Source organism: Branchiostoma floridae, chromosome 14, assembly GCF_000003815.2.
Source record: "Branchiostoma floridae strain S238N-H82 chromosome 14, Bfl_VNyyK, whole genome shotgun sequence".
Taxonomy (NCBI): domain Eukaryota; kingdom Metazoa; phylum Chordata; class Leptocardii; order Amphioxiformes; family Branchiostomatidae; genus Branchiostoma; species Branchiostoma floridae.
Window position 1 is genome coordinate 3,364,522 of NC_049992.1, and position 23,992 is coordinate 3,388,513.

The 23,992-nt window shown below is 42.6% G+C and overlaps 2 protein-coding genes across 3 annotated transcripts; one reads left to right on the forward strand and one right to left on the reverse strand.

Annotated features, from left to right (window-relative positions):
- Nucleotides 1-10,333: 10,333 nt before the first annotated feature.
- Nucleotides 10,334-18,110, reverse strand: LOC118430530 (cell division control protein 42 homolog). The gene is made up of 6 exons (XM_035841453.1): nt 17,962-18,110; nt 15,473-15,595; nt 13,427-13,499; nt 12,873-12,982; nt 12,229-12,426; nt 10,334-11,678 (listed from the first exon to the last, which is right to left on the reverse strand). The coding sequence occupies exons 2-6, from the start codon at nt 15,575-15,577 to the stop codon at nt 11,589-11,591; spliced, it is 576 nt and encodes a 191-aa protein (XP_035697346.1). The 5' UTR covers nt 15,578-15,595; nt 17,962-18,110; the 3' UTR covers nt 10,334-11,588.
- A 73-nt stretch (nt 18,111-18,183) lies between these two features.
- On the forward strand, nt 18,184-22,341 carry LOC118431059 (protein-S-isoprenylcysteine O-methyltransferase-like). Of its 2 annotated transcripts, none has more exons than XM_035842139.1 (4): nt 18,184-18,518; nt 19,400-19,658; nt 20,631-20,885; nt 22,085-22,276. In XM_035842139.1, the coding sequence occupies exons 1-4, from the start codon at nt 18,336-18,338 to the stop codon at nt 22,096-22,098; spliced, it is 711 nt and encodes a 236-aa protein (XP_035698032.1). In that variant the 5' UTR covers nt 18,184-18,335; the 3' UTR covers nt 22,099-22,276. The 2 variants fall into 2 exon arrangements, with proteins under 2 accessions (XP_035698032.1, XP_035698031.1); XM_035842138.1 differs by having other exon boundaries at nt 18,200-18,518; nt 20,631-20,848; nt 22,085-22,341.
- The last annotated feature ends 1,651 nt before the right edge of the window (nt 22,342-23,992 follow it).

The window sequence follows — 23,992 nt, forward strand, 5'->3', positions numbered from 1 at the left end:
GCTCGATTTTCTTCTATCTCTTTGACACGTGGGTCATCCTCATCATGTACATAAGGATCCTGCTGCTGGTCAATGGTTTCCATCTTCAACTTGATCTGGTCCCGCATCTCCTTCAGCTGTTTCTTGTGTTTTTCTGTGTTGTCTGGTTCCACATTATTGTGAATGCCTAAGATACACTTGAGAAATGACCTCTCTACACGTTTACAGTCTACTACTATGTTACCATTGAGGACTTGATCCTTTGACCTGGCTATTGCTGCATTGTAGAGTGCTGCTGCTTTGACAAAGTCTCCCCCGCCTCCTGTCTGCTGACCTCGCTTACTGCAGACATCCCCCAACTTGCACAGGGGTTCCACCTCTCTCTGGTACTGCTGGGCTGTGGGATCTGGGGAGAAAGAACTTGATGTTGGGCATACACGTATCAAATTACTGTTTGATTTATATCCATTTGACTTCTCTATACTTGTAGTGGCAATCATAAGCTGGAATATTAATTGTTTCATTATGTTTACACAAATTGCAATCATCCCATAGGAAAAGTCTCACATGCACCTTACCTCTCACATGCACCATCTTGAGTGCAGCTGCAAAGTGCTGCTCTGCTGAGTTCAGGTCTGCCCTGGCAAGGGAGGAGTCACCTTTCTTGAGGTGATCTTGGTACTGACTAAATGAAAAAGACAAGCTCTGATTATGGTGGAGATATCCATGAGCAAGTATAGCAAACATGTTTTGAAACTGACGCTTCAAAGATACGGCCACGTTTTAGACTTTTGTTTTATTTTAACGGTCGACTCACCTTGGTATGTCTGGATGGAGATGGCAGTCTTCCATAGCTCTTATGATCTTCTTCCCCAACTGTCGACCCGCACATGGCTTCCTTGCTGACAGTCTTGATTTATTTGGCGAAGGCTGCTGTAGGGTTAAAACAAACAAGTTCTACAATGCTCTGCAAATTTTTGTATTTATTTTGTCCTTAGCCTAACCCCGTAAACCTGTACATACAAACATCATGACGATTCGTCAACTCCTCCTATGGTTATTCTCTTTCAAAGTCTTAACATTGGCCCTTGCAGTTCAAAACGGCCATAGAAGGGCCTAAACCTACACATATTACTGTGCAGCCCAACAGCTTTTACAACTTAAACAATAATGACCAGTTTGACCACTGATATGACCAGAACACAGGAAATTAAAAGACACATGCATCTAAAACATAACCATCTTGGAGAAGGTAACAAATCTGAGTGGCCATGGACGATATCCTTCGACAAAAAAGTCTTGCCTTTGGGGCTTTGTTAGTTGAATGAATTGATAGCATCTTTTGAGATATCTAAACACTTGTATTCTGTCTCCGCATTAGGTATGCTTAATAGAGTTGGATTCCTAAATTGCTTAGAAGTAGCCTCCTTTTCACTGAGACCGGACAGTTTGTGCGATCAGGTATTGAGGGTTTGGAACCACATGCATCGGCCACTTTTGCTGGCAAAAAATATAGTCTTACAGCGCACAAAAGACCCATAACAAAACTAACATTACTTGATACTGTTGTTGAAACTACTTACCTTTCTCATTGTTTTCCTTAACTTCTCCGCGAACACGACACGATGGTACAGAGTCTGCTTCATTCCAGGCTCCTTACATGTATATCTTCTCAGGGCCTTGCTGTACATGGAAACCGCCTTGAGGAACTGGGATACATCAGACGTTTTCTTACCTTTCTCCAAGTACAAGTCCCCTAACGATTTTAGAGTCTCGAGTTCCAAGAGCACGTCAGCGGTTGTGAGTGCGGTCACTAATGTTTCTGAGTACGCGTCCTCGACAGAGTGCCAGGGCTTTAGACCGACTCTTCTGTCCAAGTTGTCACAAATTCTCGCCACTCTTAAGACATTGCCGTCAGTAGTACTAATACCCCAGCAGTAGGATGGCTGTTCCTGTGGAGTGTACCCCTGCAGCAGTTGTTTTGAGAGTTTCTCCATGTAGCCAATACGACGTTCCAGTGTTTGTCCCATGTCTGGATCTGTGCAGCGCAGTAGGGCAGTAGCATACAGGCCGGCAGCCTTGTCAAACTCTGCTGAATCTTTGCTTAGCTTGCCTTTCTGGAGACACAGGTCTCCTAGACTTTTCATCACTTCTGCTTCGATAAAGTCATCTTTCTTAACAATGGCATCCTTCAGAGCCCGTCCATAGTTCATTGCTTGGCCATGTCGACTCTTGAGATTGGACTCCAAGTCCTGTAACTTGTTTGCCAGGCTAGTCATCTTGGCCCTAAAACATTTCCTTCGTCTTGTCCGATTGTCTGCAACCTTTATGAGTTGTCTTTGTTCCTTTAAGTCCTGAGTTGCTGCCTTGAATACTTCGATTTGGTCAGTCTTGTTGACATGTCAACATGTTCAAAGACTGTGTTACAAACAGGAGGCAGGTATCTGCTAGCTTTTCTGGCAGGATGGATACACTTGTCTCGATCTTAAATGGACGTCTGGAATGCCACAACTTACAGCCCTTCAAGACATTTGCCTGTTCGTCTGTAAGTCAGAGCTCTCCTTGGTTTTCCCCTGCGTCACTGCTGGGACTTTCCACTCTGTCAACAAAAACGCGATCAGATAACAAAAGGCCGTCCGATACCTGATATGTCTGTACCTTGGTTCATTGTGACGATCGTGTGTACTACACGGGGGATATGCACACATTAGCGTTTGTAAACTTACAATTCTATTATACATAGGTTTTTAGAATTTTGAAGGGCTACTAAAATAAATGTAATCTGTATATCTTACCTCTAAAATGGGAATTCAAGGCAATGCGTTACCGCTATACTACGGATTTGTTTCAGCGGAGAACTTGGAGAAGTACCGCGAAAAAATTCTCAGTTTACGACGAAAATAAGTCTCCTCGAAAACAAATGAATTTACACTAACCTCACAAATCAAACTTAGGCCCGACGATTTCTTTGTTATCCTGCAACATTAGGACATTTGCTGCTTAAAACATGAATCATATTTTTACGAAGTAGTAATACTGAAAAACGCCAGGTCTATGTCGAAATGTGCAAGTCGTTTTCTTGTAAATGCATGCAGTGTTCTAAAGAATGATGATCAGAAGCCACTTATGTCACTCGCAGACACTCCGTGTATAATTTAGTCGGCTATTGATGGCTGTTGTCGGGCCGGCTGGTTTGAATAACAGGTAACATTCCAACGAACGTGGTAACCTGTAAATATCCTGGTCTAAATCTCACCTGGATGAGTTTACCGGTTGAAGATTTTGTTTCGTCATGTTCTGTTCTCTGTAGTGAACCCCTTGTTTTCCCATACACTATATGATGGCGAGATCTTTGCGATTGGGACTTCCCGAATTCCAGCTGCCGGGACTTTCCGTGACGTAACGCTTATGTGAGCTGCCTGTTGTTGACTGAGCTTTAGGTGAGGGGTTAAAGGTCAAGACTTACCTGCCTGTGTTTACACCTGCGGGGTTTTGTATGAAATTTGTGAGTAGAGAAGGGTTGGCTACACGTACCTCACATGATCGTTGCTTCTGACAAGCAATAAAAGCAAATAACTATTCTTATACTTAATACCATATATTCCGTGGCTGTTCTTACACATGTCAATGAAAGACTGCCAGATCATCGCCACCATTGGGGACATACTGTTTATTTCTTAATGCTTGTATTACGATGTTATAATCTATCACATCAAGACCACACTGAGTTATTTTTCATACACATTTGCTAGACATAAATCCAGATCTGTCAAAATCTCAAGCACTCCACTTTTTTAAATTTCCTATTTTAGTCCGGTTTACAGTAATGTCACTACTGATGATATTTCAAGCAATGCAATTATAAAAGTAATCAATCATCGTAATATGTGTTTCAAGGAATCAAATATGTTTAATTCACAAATGCAGGATGGATGGTCATGGATGAAGTACTAATTTTCTACCGTATGATGCCATGGCAACCCATTACCAAGTTTGCCTTAAAACATCGCCACTTGCAAAACACACTATATATTATTAAGCTTTGACGTCATTCAAGTTGCGACGAGAACAATACATTGTGAACACTAGGCAACAGGCTGATATCGTGACCACTAACATATACATATAGACTACATATGTGGCAAACGAATACCCTCATGTACAGCTTAACAGAAAGTGACATGATCACAGAATCAGCATTGATGATAATTTAATGAAAGACATTTACATTCTTGTGTGGTGTATGGATCGATGTATGGAAAATTTGATTCCGACAGGAGAAAAAAGCCTTTCTCCTGTACGATGTTTCGTTCGGATTTTGAAATTTGACCATATAGAGCAATAGACAACACCACCTTCGTGGCTTTGTTAAGGCGGGGTCATTCTGACGCTCCATGTGTAAATAGCTTTACACATGGACCGTCAAAGTCAGACATGTTCACGGCGGAGATGGAAGAAGGATGTTAACATTTCCGACTGATTAGATTGACCTTAGACATTTTTTGTAGATTCATTATGGGATGGGCGAGTAATGGACAGGTCCACTTCCATCAGATGCATTGACCATGGTTCTTTGTTCTGCAAATCGATTTTCCTTGCCAGGGCGAAGGCTTGGTTATGTTTAATGAATGCTGCGTCGTAATCCTTGAGAAGAAAGCAAACAAGCCCCTGGAAACGGAGTGTGTGGACAATTTCAGTCTGACCATGGATCATCGTGTACACCTGTAGGGCTTCTTCAAGGTAGCTTTTTACTTTTCTGAAGTCACCTAGAAAGAACCAGGCATACCCAAGGTAGAAGAGCGACTTAGCAATTGCCTCAGAGGCTACATTTGGTCCGTGGATACTCCTGTGCATCTGCAATGCCTCTTCGCAGTACCTGATAGCTTTCCTGTTATCCCCTTTGAAACCGCTCCAGGCCTCCCCGAGGCTGACGAGTGCGCCAGCAATGTCAGCATGTGTTGTATTCTTTCCATGAATAACTCTTAACATCTGCAGCGCGTTTTCCAAGTAGTCGATGGCTCTTTCATTGTCACAAAGTTCATTGCAGGCTCTACCAAGATTTTCATATAAGTGGGCAATGTGGGGATGTACAGCATCCTGGCCATAGATGTCTCTTAACATCTGAATTGCTTTGTCAAAATAGCTAATTGCTTTCTCGTGATCACCTTGGCTGTACCATACTTCACCAAGACTATTAAGTACACCGGCAATATCGGGATGTGCTCTAGTCTGACTATAGACACTCTTGAACATCTGCAGCGCCTGTTCATAGTAGCTGGTTGCTTTTCCATGATCACCCAGCTTGTGCCAGGCTGCACCCAGGTTATGGAGTAACACGGCGATGTCGGGATGTGCAGTGTTATGACCATAGATACAAGTAAGCATTTGCAGTGCCTGCTCACTGTAGCTGATTGCTTTCCTGTGGTCACCCAGGCTACCCAATGCTAATCCCATACTGTTAAGTGAGTTGGCAGTGTCAGGGTGTGCTGTACTCTGTCCATAGATACTTCTTTTCATCTGCAGGCTCTCGCGGCAATACCTGATTGCTTTTTCATAATCACCCAACTTATGCCAGGCTCCCCCGAGGTTGTTAAGTGAAGTGGCAATGTCAGGGTTGGGTGTACTCTGGCCATAGATACTTTTGTTCATCTGCAATTCTTGTTCAAAATGTTTTATAGCCTTCCTTACATCCTCTAACCCAATCCAGGCAGACCCAAGATATTTGAGCGAAGTAGCAATGTCAGGATCAGCTGTACCGTGGCCAAAGATGCTCTCCCTTGACTGTAGTGCCTGTTCGCTGTAATCAATTGCTTTTTTGTATTCCCCACGACAGTGCCAAACAGCTGCCAGATTGTTCAATAGGCTTACCTTCTCGGCTTTGGAATCTCCGGTTTGCTTCAGAGCCTCTTCTATGTATCTGATGGCCAGGTCATACCTACATAGATCAAAATACATCTTTCCTCGCACCATCGGAGAATCATCATAGAAATCAGGGAATATGTGCATAATCATAACTTGGTCCTGAACAGGCCATTCGGACAATATACGTTGAAGAGGAATTACCGTGCAATAGTATCTTAAAAGCTGTTTTTCATTTGGTAGATGAAAGACTGGCTTCATGGAGTTTCCTGGTACTTTATCAATACTCTGTTGGCACGTTTCCTGTCCATGACACGTTGTTTCTGTCGAAGCCAAGGCTGACAGGCTTTCTCTCTGTCCACCATTTGCAATGTAAGTTCTGAGCCTGAGTTCTGCTGAGATGCTGGTAAGCACTGTCAGGTGGTGTGCATTGTCGGAACTGATCACTTGTTTGTTTTCCATTTCTTCTATCGTCTTCCAAACGGTGGTAGGTATTATGCCTGAAGACAGAGCCATGCAGTCCACTGCTACAACTGGGAATCGATAGATTTCTTTCTTTACATCAATCAGGTTTGCTAGGTTTGTCCTGCCGTCACTGTAGCTTTCGAAATGTCCAAACAATGCTTGCTGTACAAGTAGTCGAGACACTTCACCCCAGTCAGCTTGCAGTGTATTTACTGTGATGCCCTTGTACGTTTGGATCAAATACTGGTCCCCTGCTATCAGACAGGGATTTCTCAAGATATTGGCAAGGTGATACCCTTTCTTTAGGTACAATGCGACGTCATTCTTTATTTTCGAAACCATATTTTCTGGGGTGCATATGAGCTCACTAGGTGATTGGTTCATAGTTCCCTGTCTGCCCAGTGGAGTCTTGCATGCCTTTGGCATGGAGCCATCAAATGCAAACCCACGTGGTGTAACGGAGTCATAGTACCAGTTGTGAAGTGGATTTTTGGAGTAGAAGTTATTGAGAGATTTTATTCCCAGTGTTGGGAGAATGGTTTCTCCCAGATTGACCACCTTGAGGTGTAGATAGTGGGTGAGTTTGCGGAAATACAGAAAACTAGGCTCACTTTCTTCCTCTACCAAGATGGCAAACTCCAGGTCTGAGTATGGAGTTACCAGTCCTGTGGCCTGTGAACCCAAACCTATCAGGGCATACTTACAGGGAGAAGGACCCATTAACCCAATACACTCTTCTACAAGCAGGCTGATGAACTCTTTTCTCTCTTGGGCAATTTTCTCAAACAAGTGCCTGACAGCCTGGGCTCGTTTTGCTTGTATCTCATTGACACATGGGTCATCCTCATCATGTACATAGGGATCCAGCTGCTGGTCAATGGTGTCCATCTCCAGCTTGATCTGGTCCCGCATCTCTTTCAGTTGTTTCTTTTGTTTTGCTGTGTCATCTCGATTCAGTCGATGGCATATACCCAAGATATATTTGAGAAAAGACGTTTCTACACCTTTTATGGCTTTCTCTATGTTACCGTTGGTGACTTCAGCCTTTGACCTGGCTCTTGCTGCATTGTAGAGTGCTGCTGCTTTGACAAAGTCTCCCCCGTCTCCTGTCCGCTGACCTCGCTTACTGTAGACATCCCCCAACTTGCACAGGGGCTCCACCTCTCTCTGGTACTGCTGGGCTGTGGGGTCTGGGAGGAAAGAGGGAAGAAAGAAACAAAATTTACATTTGGACAAAACGTTTATCGCATGATGGCATCTGTTTGTAAGGAGCCTGTCCTTTGTGGTAAAAAAAAATCGCACACAGACTCGTTTATAATTGGAGCTACATAGTCATATAACTGAAGTCAACAACTCGCATCAAGTATCTATTGATATCTTACTGAGTCAGCTTGAAATTAGGAAGACTGTTCAACCTTTGTTTCTATATCTACTCAAGCATGGGGCGATTTGTCACATACCTCCTATATGCACTGCCTGGAGTGCGGCTGCAAAGTGCTGCTCTGCTGAGTCCAGGTCTGCCCTGGCAAGGAATGATTCACCTTCCCCAAAGTGGTGCTTGTACCACCTTGAAAGGAAAATCAGACCGTTGCGGTCTACCATCATTGTATAAAACACATCTGGAGCGTAGATTAAACTTTGTATATTTGTAAAACTAGATTACAAGATTAGATCATCCACGCAATGTGTTTTGAAAACCCATACACGTCCAACCGATACCCAATGTAATCTTTTCAGAAAGTTTTTTTGGACTCACCTGTATCTTTGTCTGTCTTCTTCAGTCAGTCCTCCGTCTGGTCTTTTGCTGAGATTCTTTGAGCAAGAGAAAAGAGATTAATGCTGTCTTGATTTTACTATATCGACACACGCTTACGCAATCATACGTACCGAATAATGTCTTCACTGTGTACGGTTCAAAAACCCTTTGGATTGTCATTACAGTCATTTCGGTGCAAAACGATTTTTGTATTTATTTTGCATAGTACAGTAGTTTGGCGACACGGATTTCTATATCGCTTTAGGCTGATATTACACAGCTTTAGCTACAGTGCACATTTAGCTAATTTGCATACCCATACATACATCTATTTCCTTCATTTGCAAAAATAACTACCATTGATAAATATATACTCACTCTTATCACGACTTCCCTGATTTTCTCAGTGTACAAGATGCGACGGTGCAGAGTCTGTTTCAGCCCATGCTCCTCACATATGCATTTAGCCAGGGACTTGTTGTACATGGCAGAAGCCTTGGAGAGCTGGACTAAATCAGAACGGCTCTTGCCGTTCTCGAGGTACAAGTCTCCAAGTGATTTTAGGACCTCAAGCTCTAGCATCGCATCGCGATCTGTGATTGCAGTCACTAACGTTTCCATGTAAATCTCCTCAACAGAGTGCCAAGGTTTCCCGATCCTTCCATCGACTCTATGCCTATGGCAAATTTGTGCCACCCTCAAAATATTGTTGTCAGCAGTAATTTTGTTGCTTGATGACCACCACTGAATGCGTGGAGAGTACCCCTGCAGCAGTTGTCTGGAGAGTTTCTCCAAGTAGCCGATACGATGTTCCAGAGTTTGTCCCATGTCTGAATCTGTGCAGCGCAGTAGGGCAGCAGCATAAAGGGCAGCAGCCTTGTCAAACTCTGCTGAATCTTTGCTGCGCTTGCCTTTCTGAAGAAACAGGTCTCCAAGACTTTTCAAGACTTCCACCTCCATAAAATCATCTTTCTGAATAATGGCATCTCTCAGAGCCCGACCATACTGAATTGTTTGGCTGTGTGGACTCTTCAGGCACAACTCCAAGTCCTGTAACTTGTTTGCCAGGCCGGCCATCTTGATCCTTGTCCCTCGTCCAATTATCAGTAGCTTGGTTTATGGAGAGGTGTCCTGGTACCTTATGCTACCTTGAATATTTCGACTTGGTTCTTGTTGACTATGCCCCTGTCAATATTTCCGAGTATTCTACAAAGAAATTGCCAGGTAACTGTCAGCTAGCTCTTCCGTTAGGATGAATACATTTGTCTTGATCTTATCTGGATGTCTGTAATCGCCCAACTGCCGTTGAACTGGTAGTTAAGTCCTTGGTACTTCATGTACATGTAGATATGTGTCTGTTGTTGCAGTGAGAGTTCTGGTTTTCCCCTGCGCCACTGCTGGGACTTTCCACTCGGCCTTTTATAGGGCAGAACAAAAACGCCACCAAAGCAACAAAGGGCCGCTCGATACCTGATACTCGATGCCTACACTTTGGTTCATTGTGAGGATCATGTATTACATGGCGACCATGCACACATTTGAAGCCAGGCGAGACGAATGACGTATCTGCTTTTCATGCCCTTGTATTTGTACATTTACAATTGTGCATAATTTCGTCGGATGTAAAAATAAATGGATTTACAGTAACCTCACTTATGATTTACATACTTCCATCAGAATCTGAAATTTTGGCTCAATTTTCTCAACCCACAGGACCTGGTATGCAACAAGCTTCACTTTGTAAGGAGTTTCTTGGGAACTGTTTATCTTATTTGTTCAGTTTCACCACATTTGTGGAAGGATTGGCATAACAGGTGACTAACAGTAACACCTTTGCAAGTTTTCAACCTGGAGACCAGACTGTAAGGTTTGACCCACTCACACCGGAAAGGACCCCTACTCTTTTCGATAAGTGTGGTGTGGCTTTCCTCAAATACTAGGAACATTGCCCAATCTTCTCTTTCATTTGACTCACTCCTAGCCTGGTATCCAGCCGTAATATAACTTCCTTGTCTCTTCTCTCCTATCTGTAACTGCAGAGAGGAGAGAAGAGACTCGGAAGCTATATTACGGCTGGATACCAGGCTAACTCACTCCACCCAACTTTCGTGTCGAAAAATGCCTGAACCAACTAAATAAATCGTGACAACATCATAGATAAGATCCTCATTCTTGCAATAAGTCCATTCTGCACTTACTCACAGCTTATTATATTTAGTCATCACTGATAAAAAAAACTCAATACTGTACGGAAAATACAGAAAACACACGAGATACTTTTACAATTTATTCAGTTCTCCATGTTGGTACATAAGAGTTTATCATCGTGAGCACATTTTTGTCTCAGGCCATGTCAAGTTCTGGCCTGTTTTTCAGGTATTTCTCTGCAAAATATAGAATAAACGAAAAACCAATCTAAATATGTAACGTCTATTACTGCTTTACACAATATAGGACATGGGTGAATGCATCATTCGGCTAAATGCTTTATGATATTGATTTAAATTAAACGTCATTGATAACAGAAAACTGCAAAATACTAACAAACTTCTTGTGGCATTTCTTCTACCATGTTGAGATTATGAGTCATTCGTAATATCAGTTGGTATAAAGTTCTACCACCCCAATATACCCCACATGTACTTGCGCGTGAAACTTGTAAAACATTACTATCATAGTTCTCGACTTTACACTACTTAGTATGTACAGGAAAATGCTTACCACAGTCAATCAACTACATTCTTTCTTACAACATACTGATTATCCATCAGTGCGATATAGAGGAATCAAAGGACTTTTCGATCGAGTAATTTGGTCATGAAATTCATTGCATGCTGCATTTTGTCCTCTCATTCCCACGAGTTCAACTTGTAGTTTTGTGAAATTTTGTTCTCCGGATTTTACTGAGGCTGCTACCTAATCAGAATAGTACCCTTCTTGGTCAGTAAAGACTTTTGTGGTTCGTTGGGCCATGTTTTTCATTACGTTTTTGTAGCAAGATTGAACACTGGTCAGTTAAGGCCACACCAATTGAACTCTATGGTTTTCAGATTCTGTGAAAAAAAAGCTGACATAGAAAACTGAAGGGAAGTCTGAACCTTGGTAGAGATAGTCTCACGCAGTTTGATGCATGTTTTACTTTGTTACCGTTTTCTAAGATTTTACTCAGGTGTGTCTAAAAACCAAGGGAAGAAATTGGTGTGGCCTTATATCTGGAAATGCCGTAGGGATTTGGAAATCTCCAACAAGCCTTCCAGCCAAACAAGTCTACAGCTACACCTTATCACAGAAATGCTGTAACATACAGAGAAAAGCATGCGCTTTACTGTACATCCATTCACAGAAGTTTAGGTGTAGGACATTAACCTGGATATTTGAGACTGCCTTTCCATAGATAAGGTGACCAGTGTTAGTGGACATTGTTGTATTCCCCCTAGGACAATGCCATGGTCGGGCTGAGTAGGTGACCTCCCCTCCCTAACCCCCTCCATCTCTCCCTCCCCCCTTCCCCCCTACTCCCCAGACAGGCTCATAGCAGGACACATTTTCTCTTCCTTTTGGGTTCGGGCGGCTCCAGCGCAGCCAGGATCGCTTCGTCGAACACGTTCTTCAACCCTTTCTGTAAACAATAAACAACAACAAATAACATTATTCACAGTCAGTCTGGGACTGAAAGACTCCTGCAATTTCAATAAAGCTGCAAGAGGGCCCAAACATTTTCCTGAGCACAAGAGCTATCTACTAACCAAAAATCACGACCATATCAGTAATGTCCGAAACCGGAATTTTTGCAGCAGTACCAAACCAAGTCACCATCGTTCCAAAGTCTTATCATTTTTTGATGGGGCAAGACGTTAACACATACCGATTTCATGACAATCCATTAATAGCTTCTTCCGTTATACTATTCAACCACAAACAGCACTAAAAACATAACATTCAAGATAATGAATGGATGAGTAGAGTGAGATTCCCCCACACCAGTCAAAGAGCAGACCCTAGAAATACTATTTATATGTCCTGTATTTTGTTTACTGTTACTAAAATGTTCTACTGTACATTGCTGTTATTTTCAAGTGAGGGAGGGCAACTTGTAAAAGTCGCTCTGGACAGGTTTTGCCCTCCCCATCACTTTGTGGTGAATTCGAATAAATAAACCAACTCCCTACCTGTGTGAGAGCGGAGCACTCCACGTATTTGACAGCCTTGAGTTCCCGCGCAAGTTTCTCCCCCTGCTCGCCCGTGATTGGCTTCTGCTTGTTCTTAGCCAGCTTTTCTGTGGTGGTAGCGTCGTCACGCAGATCCACCTGGGTGCCGACTAACAGGAATGGTGTGCGGGGACAGTGGTGCGTGATCTCTGGAACCCACTGGGAGGAACGGCAAGGGCACATGTTAGCCTCAAGGTCAAATATCAGTCTCAAGGTCATTGATATGTCACACACCTTACAGTGCATATTACTGTAAATGCATTAAGGTTGTGGGGATTTAATTTTGCGGCAGCGGGAAAATTGAATGCTCGCAGTAGCGCCATCCCATGAAATTATTTACAGTACTGTAGTCGCATTAGTCGCATACTGTATAAATAATATTCGCGGTGGTTTTAACTTCGCGTATCAGCGGCTACTGCGAAAATTTTATTTCAAATACAGTTCAAACTTTCTTCCTTCTGACAAACCCAGTAACCAATATAGACTGAAAGACTATTACCACAAATCATTTATGATGAAACGATGTTTTCAAATCAGGAATGGTTTGACAGCTTTAAAATCATCTCATAAAATAGATGAAATAAGGAATTAGTCTAGTGACTCACCTTTTCTTTTACATTCTCAAACGATGACGGAGACACGACAGAGAAACACACGAGGAAAACATCTGTCTGGGGATAACTGAGCGGCCTCAACCTGTCGTAGTCTTCCTGACCTGAAACACAACAGTGTACATCAGTAAACAAACAAACAAAAAGAACAATAAACTAGACTGTGAGCTATAGCAGACTCAATATAGCACAAAATGAATCAACAAACCACCAGATTTCCGAGTTGAAGAATATTTTGTGACTGAATGCACATAGAATCTAATCTCCAAGCAGATCCACGGTGGCATGATATAGTATCAAACCCACCGGTGCCTGTTTGACTCCCTTTGGCCGGCTATACTCCTTGGCCAGCTTTGATACTATATTATGGCACCGTAGGATCTGCTTGGAAATTACATAGAATCAACCTTATGGAAGACATGTTCTTTCAAAAACAGCTGGCTCATTGAGCTAACTTCTGTCTCAAAACAAATTCCTAGAAGTGGCCTTTTACACCTAAGCCATTCAATGATTATCAAATTTACAATATCTGAGACGTGCAAACTTACCTGCTGTGTCAAACAAGCCCAGTGTGTAGGGTTCTCCTCCTATCATCACAGTCACAGCATAGTTGTCAAAAACCTACAAGTGCAGAACATATGGTCAATACAACATGAAGCACCCATTGCTGTTTGAAAACCTTTCCCAGGCAAATCTGTCTTTATTCTAGAGAACAGGCTTATATCAAACTGTCGTGGGCTTTTTTAAAATGCTTGCTTGAAAAAATAAATATCATGATAATGCTGATAGATTCCATTTAGTCTGTTTACATTCAGGCTGTTTTCCAGACCCCTGTTGGTAAACAAAGATACCAAATATGGCACATTTCTCCTTGAAACCTACACAAGAATTTTATCTTTCTACCTGATAAAAATATCCATCATGTCATGCATTCATGATTGTATTTAAAGAGTTACTCTCAGGGCTGTCTCCAGCTGAACTTTTTTTCTGTCACGCGCATTGCTTTGGAGTTCATGGAGTCCATTTCAGTTGATAAATCTGTCATTTTATGTTACGGAAACACATTTTTATCTCTTTCATGTAATGAAGTTCAGATTTTTGGACAGAAAAGTTTAAGATTTTTGTCCGTCCCAACAAGCAACTTTCCATCCCAGAACGGACTAACAGGTCCTGGAGACAGCCCTGATTCCTTTATTTAGTGTGTATTTGTGTATGCTTCTTTTTTTCTAGATTACATATATGGTTGTGCAGAGGATGCAGTGTTCTCGCCAGGATTTTTTCACAGCGTCAGGGCAGGGGTCTGGGGGCCGCCGAAGGCCCCCGGCGGGGTCCAGGGGCAGAGCCCAGGTGGGGGGATCCAGGGGGACGAAGCCCCCCGGAAGCTCTTGCATTTTAGGCTATTCAGAAGGCTTATTGTATCAGTTTTTAGGGTCATATCTACGATAATTGTAGCAGTTTGACGTAACGATACTTTGAGTCAAAGCATCAAAGACAACTAAAAACTCATAAACAACATACTTTACTCAGCTCAACAGTACTTTAATAAATATTGTCCGGTTTGCCACCAACTTTATCTAGATAAACAACTTTGACAGTCTCTGTTTTCATCGTATTTTTTTCATCGTAAACAGAACAAAACACGCAGAAACATGTGCTCGGCACGGGGAATCCCCGGCCGACTTTCAAGTTCGCGATCGGCGGACGAATAATGCGTTCACATAAGAGGTGTTGGACGTAAAAACAACAAGAATACCTTTGCTTCCTTTTGATATGAGTTTTGGGCCCGCAAAATCTCCAAAACGGCAGAAATTTTCGGGGTAAAATACGGTAGAATTTGCTCCAAAAATGGCGGTCGCTGCTGTTGTTTATCCTAAAGTCTTTGCCTAAACCAATGAGATCGCTAGTTTCCCCTGACGTCACAGAGACGCATCAGATCTCGCGAGAATTTTTTGCGAGATTATACGATGTTTTCGCCGCCATTACCGCTAGCTGCCTCGCATGCAGGCACGATGTTTTTCGTCATTTCTCAACGCAAATTTCTCGATCTTTGGAAGGTTTTAGATGATTTACAAGTATACTGCAACATAAAAGGGAATATATACAAGTGCTATTTTTGTGCAAGTCCAAGAAGCGTTTCTTGCCGTTCCGATTTTGACCGGACTTGAACCGAAACTTTTTACAAGTTTTGTGCCGGTTCTCTGTTTACAGTACAGAACGCACGCCGCGCAAGGGGCGGTCCTCGGTGGGGGCTGCGAGATAGCGGTACGCGGGGTGCTATAAAACACCTCCCTTCGAGCTGAAACTTCCTGAAACAGCGGAGGCGCGTGCTTGGCACGTGCTTTCGTATTTTTACTACGGTATTTTTCCAGTTTTCCCCCATTTTTTGGCCGCTACGCTGGGTGAAAATACAGCGTAGCGGGCTTTTTACAGCGTCATTTTTCCAGCCCACAGCGTATCGGCCCGCTATGCTGAAAAGGCCTGGCGAGAACACTGGGATGGACCAATTTTCTGTATGTCCAAACAAAACAGCTCACAGACTTTTACATCACAGGAACATGAGACAGAGTAGAGAGGACATTAGAAGTGTTACCTACCGTAGGGACGTATTCTGAAGGGAACTTGTTGGTTGTGTATGAGATGAGCAGGCAGGTTTTACCCACAGCTCCGTCCCCCACTACCACACATTTAATGGTCTGCATGGTCACTGGTCCACTGTACTGTAACAACACAAAGCTCACATTTAAACTGTGGTCAAACTTGTCCACTGTACTGTAACAACAGAAATCTCACATTTAAACTGTGGTCAAACTGGTCCACTGTACTGTAACAAGGGGTTTATGCATTTAAAGTTAACATCTGTGCTAACACTGCAATATCATATCTCTACATAACTCCTACTGCTATTCCCATTGTAGTATCTTAACTGTTTGGGATTATATTTAAAAAAGTCATTTTAACAATGTCTGGGTGGTCTGTAAAATATCCTGGCATGGTTTTTACATCCAAACATTGCTGCAAGATTTTACAGAGGAGGTCTATGATGTCTCTTACTAGTATTCCTGTATAAAAGTTATCAAAACCTCTCACGCAATTCCAACATATCAATTTTCATTCCAACATATCAATGTTTTGCATGAAAGCCATGCCATGTAATTAGGCTTGTTATCATACCTGATGTGTGACATATTTCTATGAAACCTGATATGATCTTCAACAACACTAACAGGAATGGCTAGCCATTTGTGCATAAAGTCTTATTCTTAAAGAAACCAGTCTGTATTTGTTACACCAGTGTACAAAATACTTTTCTGAGCCAGGTTGCACAGTGTGCAACCTGGGGCAAAAACTAGGTTGCACAACTGAATTTCAAGTTGCACCACCTACAATTCACTAACTTCTGAAAAAAAGGTACAATACATACATGTTTGGCTGATGCGAAACGGAGCTGCCTCGGTCCATTTATTTCTTCCAAGTAAATTGACAACAAAATTGAGTTCTGAGGCTCAAAATCTAAGTTGCACCCTGTGCAACCTGAGTTCAGAAGTAAGTTGCACGAAGCAAAAAGTGGTTGCAATGTGCAAGTGGGTATTTTGCACGCTGTACACTAACTTACAGTCATTGTCATTTAGGCCACACAACAAGAATACTTGGCGGAAATATAAAATAAGTCACTCCAACACAACCTAAGAGCTGTGTTAGATGTGTTATACTGATGGCATTCCTATCAGGTGACAGGCCTCAAACTCTGTTTCCCTGCTGGCAACACCCAAGAATTCCTCTGGAATTTGGATCACAAACCCAGACCTATTTAGATTCAAGCTGAAAAACGCCCCCATAGAACAACACCGCCTCTCTTGGGTTTCATTACAACCTACTGTCTGAACTGGTTACCAATCTTCCAGTTTCTTTTGCTGAACTTCTGATTAACAGTTGAGTTGTGTATTTTTGTCATTTCCTGTTTCTTCTCCTTCAAGTTCTTCTTTCAAATTTGAGGAGTCACATTCTTTGGTGTTAACTGTGTTTGCATCACTTCCAAGCTTACTTATTCTTAGTCACTCACTATCTGTTGTAATGTCAGTGTTACACACTAGTAAAAGTCGATTACTTTGCTTACTGACTAAACCAAAATAAAAACCTCAACCCCACCCCTCCACATACACCCACTCCTATACATGATGACATCACTTCCTAGTTCTGCATAGTCCACATTACTAACTGCTGTTTCACATAAAAAAAATTGCATTCTGACAAAATAAAATAGATATAATATCCTAGTAAAAGTATGGAGGCATCAAACATATGAAATTCAATGTATTGCCTTATTGCATTACAAATCTATTTATGGCACAGCAAGCTTGTTTATGTTTATTTAGTAGATGCAAATGGAATCTTGGGTGGCAGACATGTATAAATAACACAGGCATCTTGTGTTTTTTCTTTCTCTTAAGACGTTACCCTAATTCCGATGACGTCATGGCTAAGATTTGGATGCGGAAATGGTCAATAATGAGTTACTAAGCCTGGGGTGTGGTCAAAATGGCTGTTAGGTCGAAACAATACGCAAAATTATACTGCATCTGCAATCTATGAACAAAATCCTATGTACTTAGCATTGAGCATGTTCTAGCAAAGGAATATGACAATGTAGAGTCGTAAGATTCAGTAAGTTTACAGAGTTCTTGAGATCGGATTTGCATAGGAATGCATGCTGTCATGGAGTCAGACAACTGGCCTAACACTGGACTTTAGACCGCCAACAGCGAAACGATCATTATACATCGCCATGAACGAATAGATCAGTTGTTTTTAAGAGAAAGTGACGGTATCTGCAGTTTGAAAGGTTGTGAGAGAATAGTGCCATGATCAATGACCCTGGCCCATTCAAGCCGTAGTGACCAGCGTTTGATTCTTCCGTTCGCTAAACATGCAAATCTCCCACCCGATCTAACCGTTCGGAGCCTAAATTCTGTGCAAGCACAAGCATTACAAAGACACCAACTACACATCAGTCTCACTGATTTGTCAAAGATCAGTCCGATATGCGTTTAGAATGTCCTAAGATCTTAAAACGATGTTTACGTACCTTATTTTGAACGTTTTCTTCTACTTTTCTCTCCAACTTCCCGTTCGGTTGGGCGGTGGCTGGACGGGTTTCCCAGGTGTTCTATCAGGGACAGTGCGCAGATTTCCTGAATGTCGCAATTTAACCAATCAAAATACCGCATGGAGTCTTTCAAACCAATCAGTGATGAGAATTGGCCATGAAGTAGCCAATCACGTTGCAGTAAGATGTCCCACTGACCTAGCCTACGTATTTTTCCGGGTCAGAGTTCAAATTTCCGGTTCTCAAATACATGAACGAGGAGACGCTTTCACCTGTTATAACGTTAAAAACAACAGGTTAATGTCCCGTAGTAACTACGTGTTCTAAGGAGCATATAAGACGGCAACATTGGGATGATACTGGAACAACGGGTGGCGTGCACCTGCTTCGCCCTGGGGACGGGGGTCGTGCTGGTACCGATGCTCACACACTTCCACCTTCGGGAGCTGTCGGACCTGAGCCCGTACGGTGCAGCACTGTACACCGCTGTGGTTAACGGGGTTTTGCTGTTCATGTGCAGGGGGTATCTATATCAGGTAGGAACTCTTTGTGTTCGTGTTCTACCCTTCCACGCTGTAACATGGCTTATGGGTCATGGTATAGTTTTATATGCCCTGTCAGTTAAATAAAACTTGAGAGAAACACAGAAGTTTGTGTAAGTTTACTGTAACGTTAACGTTACATTGATCCGAATGAATTTTGTAGTGTAGAGTACTTCACCCAAAGTGTTGATTTTCTATTTCAGGAAAACGTCATCTTTGGAAGTCTGGAACATTCTATGTTTTGATTTACACAAAGTCTAGTGCAAAGAGATGTTGTTGACGTCATATGAATCATAGCCTGACTTCCCTGGCGACCATATTGGCAGGGTAATTGGATTACAGCAGCAGCATGTTGGCATGTTTTACAGATGTACAATCAAATCCTAGATGGTGCAATTGACATCATATCGAAAACCTTAATTCAATATTAAATGTGAATTGGTTCGATATTGAGTGGACTCCGGGAGTGGAGTAGAGGTCTCCGGCCATGTAGAAATGCTGGTTTCCACATGGAGCCACTCTTCATCATCATCAGTTCAGATCACTGCAGTCATTTCAGGTCGTTGTGGGTTGTTCTGTTCAGAGCTCTTAAAAAAAAGTAATATTCTCCAAGCAGAGGTTTCGGTTGGAGGGCTGGTGTGTTTTAATGTCTGCTTACCTCCAGAGACCACTGAATTTATTCCTGTATTCTTTTACGAGGGTAAGCTCCCATCAGTGAATAGCACTGCTTTTCAGGGAGGCCCTGGATACACAAACAAAATAGCACATACACACAGTACATAGTACATACTACTACTAGTAGCCTTCTGACCAAAACCCCTGCTTGGAAAATGAATACATACATGTATCACTGGATGTCGTTTTTCTTATTTCAGGTGGGGATCCGTGCGTGTGGTCTGGGCCTGGCGTTCGGGCTGGGTCTGTGGCTGAGTGTGGCCGCTGCCCAGTGGTACATGTTCGGTTGGTACATGTGTGCCCTCAGCTTCTTCCACTTCTCGGAGTACATCGTCACGGCAACGTATAACCCCGAGTCTCTGTCCCTGGACTCGTTCCTGCTGAACCACAGTATGGAGTATGGACTGGCGGCCATCGCAAGCTGGGTGGAGTTTGGTTTGGAGGCGTGGATATTCCCAGGTAAGTCATCTGTGTTTACGTATGGATACAACTCAAGGAACTGGCTGTAGTACAGAAACGGTCAGAGTTAGGTAAGTCATGTTTGTTTAAGCAAGGCCACAGCCACTCAAGCAACTGGCTATGATATGGAAACAGTTAGAGTTATGATATAAAACCTGCTCTCCAACAAGATCTCTTCAGTGTCATTAAAATGGATGTTATCTGAAATGTCTCACTGTTTCCAAAATCATATCCAGTTTCTTGAGTACTTTTTTTTTGCTATGGTATTTGTCAAAATGGTTAGATGTTTCAGACAACATCCGCTGTCTTTCATCTTTGACTGTATATAACTGCATGCTGAAAAGTGAAAGACAACTGGATGCTACCTGAAAAATCTGACCATTTCTGCTGGAGTAACTACATTTATTATCTTGCATATCAAATTTAATATTACCTGCATGTCTAACCTTCATTGTCATATTTTAGGTTTGTTTTCTCCTGGACTGCAGTCTTGATCTGGTTGAAGCTGTTGCCATGGCAACGGAAGCTGATGCACAGCTGTCAGGGTTCCCAGAATCCCACAGTCACTGCCAGGCTTGTTGCCTGGCCTCAAACATGCATCTTCGTTAGCTGTCAGTAATTAAGAAGGCCAAGCCAATTCAATTTGTTGGTTCCCATGTTTTTAAAAATGTATTTGTTATAGAAAAATGCTAACACTTTACATCAGACATTGGAATTAACACCATAGGGGCTTGTCCCTCTGAATTTTCAGACGAACTCCGTCGACCTTGTTCACAGATTGAATGACCCTTTTATCTCCAGCAGTGATGTCAGAAATACACCACTTTTGCAGAAGTATCAGGAGTTTCGAAAGTATCAGAAAGTCTATGTCTCTGTACATTTCAATGCCTACCAGGCATCTCCCTCAGACCTCTGACTGTAGTGCTGGACTTCTAAGTAGTTTCAAACAATGTTTTGAATTTTCCTCTCCAGACCTGAAGCAAGTGCCATTCCTGCACTACGCTGGCTTGTTCCTGGTGGTGGGGGGTGAGTTTCTGCGGAAAGCTGCCATGTTGACGGCCAAGTCCAACTTTAACCACATCGTGCAGAGTAAAAAGGCAGACAGCCACATGCTGGTGACCCACGGAGTCTATCAGCTGTGCAGACATCCGGCGTACGTGGGGTGGTTCTACTGGAGTTTAGGCACACAGGTACGTTGGGTGGTTCTACTGGAGTTTAGGCACGCAGGTACGTGGGGCGGTTCTACTGGAGTTTAGGCACACAGGTACGTGGGGGGTTCTACCGGAGTTTAGGCACACAGGTACGTGGGGTGGTTCTACTGGAGTTTAGGCACACACTCACACAGGTACGTGGGGTGGTTCTACCGGAGTTTAGGCACACAGGTACGTGGGGTGGTTCTACTGGAGTTTAGGCACACAGGTACGTGGGGTGGTTCTACTGGAGTTTAGGCACACAGGTACGTGGGGTGGTTCTACTGGAGTTTAGGTACACAGGTACGTGGGGTGGTTCTACTGGAGTTTAGGCACACAGGTACGTGGGGTGGTTCTACTGGAGTTTAGGCACACAGGTACGTGGGGTGGTTCTACTGGAGTTTAGGCACACAGGTACGTGGGGTGGTTCTACTAGAGTTTAGGCACTCAGGTACGTGGGGTGGTTCTACTGGAGTTTAGGCACACAGGTACGTGGGGTGGTTCTACTGGAGTTTAGGCTCACAGGTACGTGGGGTGGTTCTACTGGAGTTTAGGCACACAGGTACGTGGGGTGGTTCTACTGGAGTTTAGGCTCACAGGTACGTGGGGTGGTTCTAATGGAGTTTAGGCACACAGGTACGTGGGGTGGTTCTACTGGAGTTTAGGCACACAGGTACGTGGGGTGGTTCTACCGGAGTTTAGGCACACAGGTACGTGGGGTGGTTCTACTGGAGTTTAGGTACACAGGTATGTGGGGTGGTTCTACTGGAGTTTAGGTACACAGGTACGTGGGGTGGTTCTACTGGAGTTTAGGCACACAGGTACGTGGGGTGGTTCTACTGGAGTTTAGGCACACAGGTACGTGGGGTGGTTCTACTGGAGTGTAGGTACACAGGTACGTGGGGTGGTTCTACTGGAGTTTAGGCACACAGGTACGTGGGGTGGTTCTACTGGAGTTTAGGCACACAGGTAGGGACTGATTCCCACAGGAGTAACTTGTCTGTCTGTCTGTGTGTTTGTTTGTAAATTGCATAACTGGTAAACTGAAGGCGTAACACACCTGGTTTGTACTGAAGGGTACAAAAAGCTGCATATAACCCTATGTGTATGTTGTTGGCTACGCTTAGGTATTTCTATCTATATTTTTTTCAGGTCCTTCTATACAACCTATTTAAACTTGTGTGCACTGCTAGCAATTGTGCCAAACTCTAACTGAATGTTTTGTTGTGCCTCCAGGTCCTACTATGTAACCCTGTGTGTGTTGTTGGTTACACCTGGGCGTCCTGGCATTTCTTCCGGGAGCGGGTAGAAGACGAGGAGGTGACGTTGCTGAACTTCTTCGGCGAGCAGTACCTGGACTACATGCAGCGGGTTGGCACGGGGCTACCCTTCATACAGGGCTTCAAGGCAAACTTCTAAGGAAACGTGCCATGATACATCAAGAAATGGACTTGGAAGTTCATCTGTGTTCTGGGTAGAAATTCTGAAGCAAAGCTGAAAAAAAATTATGATAAATGTTGTGTTTTGAACAGCCAAGATACAGTGACAAAAAAAAACAACAATGCTGTAGATACAATTATTTCTTTTAGCTTATAAACTGCTTCTTCTAGGTCAGTCTTACATCCTTGAAAGAAAGTTGCATTTGAAGATGAATATTGTCAGATTTCTTTATATCAAAGAAACAACATATCACTCATGTGAAGCTGTCAGTGCACTTTATAAGTTTAAGAGTACTTATAATGGAACATTTCAAAATATTCCTGGATGTCCAGTAAAATGTCATTTGAAACATTACCTCCCTTTATGATATTTTTTGTTAATGTCATAATGTATGTAAACATACACATGTACACATTGTCTGCACATATTGTTAGAATATCTCCAAGTGTTGCTTGTTGCGTCCAGGACACTTTAAAGAGAAATGATGATAATGTTGCTTGCCACAGTGGTGTGCCTCACTATAAAGCATGATTGCAATGGATGGAATGTCATTTGTTGACGTATTTTGTTGATCCATTTTGCTCCCCTCCTTTCACATATCAAAATGATATAAGTACATGTGGGGCACAGAAATGCTGATACATGTAGCTTTGTAAGATATCAAAGATCTTAGTTTTGGCAAGGAATCAAAAACCTGGAAACCTGTTTAAGTTTGTATTCCAGCTGATACACGGATAGCATCTCTCGTGTGATGAGGGAATTTTTCTTTTTAATTTTTACTTTACTTAGGGTATTACTTGACAGCTTTTGTCAATGTCTGTAAAAAAAAAATTTGGTGTGTATTTTGTGACCTTTCTAGAATTTTGTTGAATACATAAGAATACTTTGATGCTATTTTGTATTGTGTTTTGTACAATGTCTGTAGCCATGTTGGTTGTCCATTGTGATTTGACAAATATTGTATTTTCTATCAAACGTAGAAGAAGTTTGCTGTGAACAATGCTGCAGGAAGACTGACTACTAGTATGATGATTGTAAATTATCTGCCAAATAAAGGAATTAATGTTGATAATGATACACAGAATGTTGTCTCCTTCTCTTTCTTACTGGTAGATAGAAACAGGCACATGGATGCATATATGAAAGTCACCTTACTCTGCGACTGATACACTAGTAAATGTTACACTTGATACTTTTAACAAATCCTCTGGACGAAAAAAAGATACATGTATGATGTACAAGCAGTAAAGCAAGCAGCTTATTTTGGCATATCAGTGACATGCATTACCTTAGCACAAAAACGATCAATTTCATATACATTGTACAATGTATGTATCATGTATTTCACAAAGTACAGTACTACTATAACCTGCACTCTGCTGCTTCCCACAAGGAGCGCACTTGGACTGCACTCCACAGCGTTTAAGCGACCTCTAGCGGTATTGAGCGGCGTTGCAGTATTTCAGGTGGAGGGTGGAACTGGACAGAGTAAGTCGATCATTATTTGGAGCCGATCCAAGTCGGTTGACTGGCTGTACGATGGTGTGAAACTGTTTTAGGTCTGACCACATCGAAGGCGTAGGTTTTGTATCAATGAGGATAACGGTAAAAAGTTGGTTTGATTAAGAACAATCCAGTGCAAAGCAGCGAAACTATAAGTATAACTTGGGGAGGGGGGCGGTAACGTTAGATAATTTTTGCGGT

Coding starts and splice junctions, on each gene's coding strand:
- LOC118430530 (XM_035841453.1), bottom strand. CDS start 15,577: ATGCAGACCATTAAATGTGTGGTAGTGGGGGACGGAGCTGTGGGTAAA. Junction 13,500..15,472: donor CTTCAGAATACGTCCCTACG/GTAGGTAACACT, acceptor CTGCACTTGTAG/GTTTTTGACAACTATGCTGT. Junction 12,983..13,426: donor GGGCTTGTTTGACACAGCAG/GTAAGTTTGCAC, acceptor GTTGTGTTTCAG/GTCAGGAAGACTACGACAGG.
- LOC118431059 (XM_035842138.1), top strand. CDS start 18,336: ATGATACTGGAACAACGGGTGGCGTGCACCTGCTTCGCCCTGGGGACG. Junction 18,519..19,399: donor GCAGGGGGTATCTATATCAG/GTAGGAACTCTT, acceptor TTCTTATTTCAG/GTGGGGATCCGTGCGTGTGG. Junction 20,849..22,084: donor ACTGGAGTTTAGGCACACAG/GTACGTTGGGTG, acceptor TTGTGCCTCCAG/GTCCTACTATGTAACCCTGT.